The following is a 2,783-nucleotide window of genomic DNA, read 5'->3' on the forward strand; positions in this document are numbered from 1 at the left end:
GGTTAGTATATGTCGCGACTACTATGCATGGTATCGGCATCAATGGCGTCAATGTCATGACCTACTAATAAGGTTGGGTGTTGGTGTTCCACTGAAACACCAATTCCTTGCTGGGCGGCAGTGCACTCGCGGTGCTGCTTCCGTTGACGACGATGAGGGGTGAGAGGCTGCCGCCGTCTCTATTCTACCGCTACGATATGAATCGAAGGATTGTGTAGCGGCGGCAATAGGATGTAAACCAGGTCTCGTTTAATCCCGTTTAAACCCACTAATCATCTAATAGTTAAAATATTTGTTTTTTTTCAGAGAAAAGGAACTATGAATGGAGCTAGCTAAAGTTAACTAAGCGGCACTTGTGAACCCACTTATTTGTCATTTACATCCCTAGGCGGAAAGGTCACGACATATATGAGTGTTCTCTTGGCGTGGTGGTGCTCCTTCGCTTTCTTCTTCCCTGGGGCTAGTACCATATGGCTTGATCATTGTTTTTGGCGGTTGATATGCTTGATCATTTTAATAGTACATGATGTGTTTTTATTTGTCAAGAAAGTCTTTTGACATATATTATCACTTTGGTAGTATGTGGTATGCTATATTTTGTTCATAAAATATGATAATTTCTGAAAACGATTCTACTGCGTTCCTAAATATTTGTTTTTCTAGAGATTTTAATAAATGACTACATACGGAGCAAAATGAGTGAATCTACACTCTAAAATATGTCTATATACATCCGTATGTGATAGTCCATTTGAAATTTCTAAAAAGACAAATATTTAAGAACGGAAGGAGTAATGACTAAATTCCAAGTCGCATGACCTCATACGTACCAACAAAGAAATTACTACTAGCAGTCAGGGTATTGTTGTAATAATAATACGCCATAAGTTTTTGAAATGAAGAGTATACGGTACAAAACAAATACAGTACAAATTTGCTTCTTTTTTATAAAAAAAAAAGAAAAAAAGGGAGGTAATTTTCCTCCAGTAGAAACGGAAGCCCAGAGAAACCCCAAATCCTCCGATCCACCACAATGGCGCCGCCGGCGCCGCCCAACAGCCCCGACGGCGACGCCCCGCCGGCCATGGAGTCCCAGGAGGCCCTCCCGGAACACGTTGTCGAGGACATCCTCCTCCGCCTCACCACGGCCAAGGACCTCGCCCGCGCATCCATGGCCAGCGCATCCTTCCGCCGCATCATCGCCGCCCGCTCCTTCCTCCGCCGCTTCCGCGCCCTCAACCAGCCGCCTCTCCTGGGCGTGCTCGCGTACGAGTCGTCCCAAAGGGCCAACCTCTCGGTCGCCTTCCTCCCGGCCCAGCCACCCCACCCCGCCGCGGCGGCCGCCGCCCACACCCTCGCCAGGGCTGACTTCTCCTGCTCCTTCCTCCCCTCCCCGGAGCTGTGGATCAACTGTGACTTCCGCGACGGCCGCGCCCTCCTCTCCAAGCAGGGGGATTTCCTGGCCAACCTCGCCGTGTGCGACCCACTGCACCGGCGCTACCTCCTGCTACCTGCCCTCGCCGACGACCTAGCTGCCCTAACCAGGCAGCTGGATGTCATCCATTGTCACCCCTTCCTTGCCCCTGCCGGCGAGGCCAGGGGCGACAACGTCGACCCTCCATCGGGCTTCAGGGTCATGTGCTTGCTCAGGTGCTCGAGCCAGCTGATCCTCTTCATCTTCTCTTCGTCGGGTGCCCGCGCCAGCCAATGGCACACTGTTACATTTGGTGGTTGGGGCGCCTTGATGGCAGGACACATCGGCGTGGATTTCTTCCTGGCCACTCTATCCACGCGTCGCCATTATGCTCACGGGCGCTTTTATTGGGAGATACCTTATACCCGCAAGCTGCTCGTGTTCGACACGCGCACGGAGGAGTTCTCTTCTCTCAGCACTCCACGCGGCCATTATCAGATGGTCTTTGTGGAGGCAATGGAAGGAAGGCTCGGGATGTTTAGTCGCAGCATTGAAGATGATGGAAAACACCTACTGTATGACATTTTGCAAGATAATGGGGATGGCACGAACCAGTGGCGAAGGGAAGACGTAATCTCGGTGCCATATAAATATCACTATGACATCATCGGTGTTGCTGGGGGATGCTTACTTCTACATGGTAATCTTGACAACCCGGAGTCTCCAAAATTCCACTTCAACTCTTATTCACTGGATCTGCAGACTATGAAGCTTGAGTGGTTTCGTGGGACTCAGTCCTTGTACTTCTCCCCACATACCCATCTGTATGCGGATTTCCCGCCATCCTTGTCTCCACCGACTATTTGAAGGGGTAAGCTTGCTCCTAGTTTTTATTGTATTAATTGTTTGTGGCATACCATATACGGTTTGTTTTGCAATATGATGCAAGTATTAGTTAATTTCATGGTACCATCCTCTCTTATTCTACTAATTTCTGCCCATTATAATCCTGTTGGTGCCTATCAGTGATATTATAATGCTTTTATTTATATAGAGTATGCAATTGGAAAGATATGAAACTTAGGAAAGCAAGAAATACTTCTTTCTCATCTTATTGATATGCATGACATCGTTATAAGACTGTCACATAAATAAAAGAAATCATCAGCAATGTCATACTATCCATATTATAGTAAGCTGGAGACGTCAGATCCAGGAAGAGGATGTGGGCGGGCATTGGAACCGAGTGAAACCGATAAGAGGCCGCTTCTAGGGATCTGTGCGCTTACACATATAGGGGTCCGCTGCAGCGCTGCATAGGGTGGCTGGCCACCGCAAATATCGGAGGACCGGAACGCAAGCATCAACA

At 48.6% G+C, this 2,783-nt stretch overlaps 1 protein-coding gene across 1 annotated transcript; it reads left to right on the forward strand.

Moving 5' to 3' along the window:
* Nucleotides 1–1,033: 1,033 nt before the first annotated feature.
* On the forward strand, nucleotides 1,034–1,753 carry LOC119339784 (the record flags this gene model as incomplete). The annotated part of the gene is made up of 1 exon (XM_037611705.1): nucleotides 1,034–1,753. A coding segment is annotated over exon 1 (720 nt), but the record flags the coding sequence as incomplete, so codon positions are not given.
* Nucleotides 1,754–2,783: the final 1,030 nt, after the last annotated feature.

This window comes from Triticum dicoccoides, chromosome 7B, assembly GCF_002162155.2.
Source record: "Triticum dicoccoides isolate Atlit2015 ecotype Zavitan chromosome 7B, WEW_v2.0, whole genome shotgun sequence".
Lineage (NCBI taxonomy): Eukaryota > Viridiplantae > Streptophyta > Magnoliopsida > Poales > Poaceae > Triticum > Triticum dicoccoides.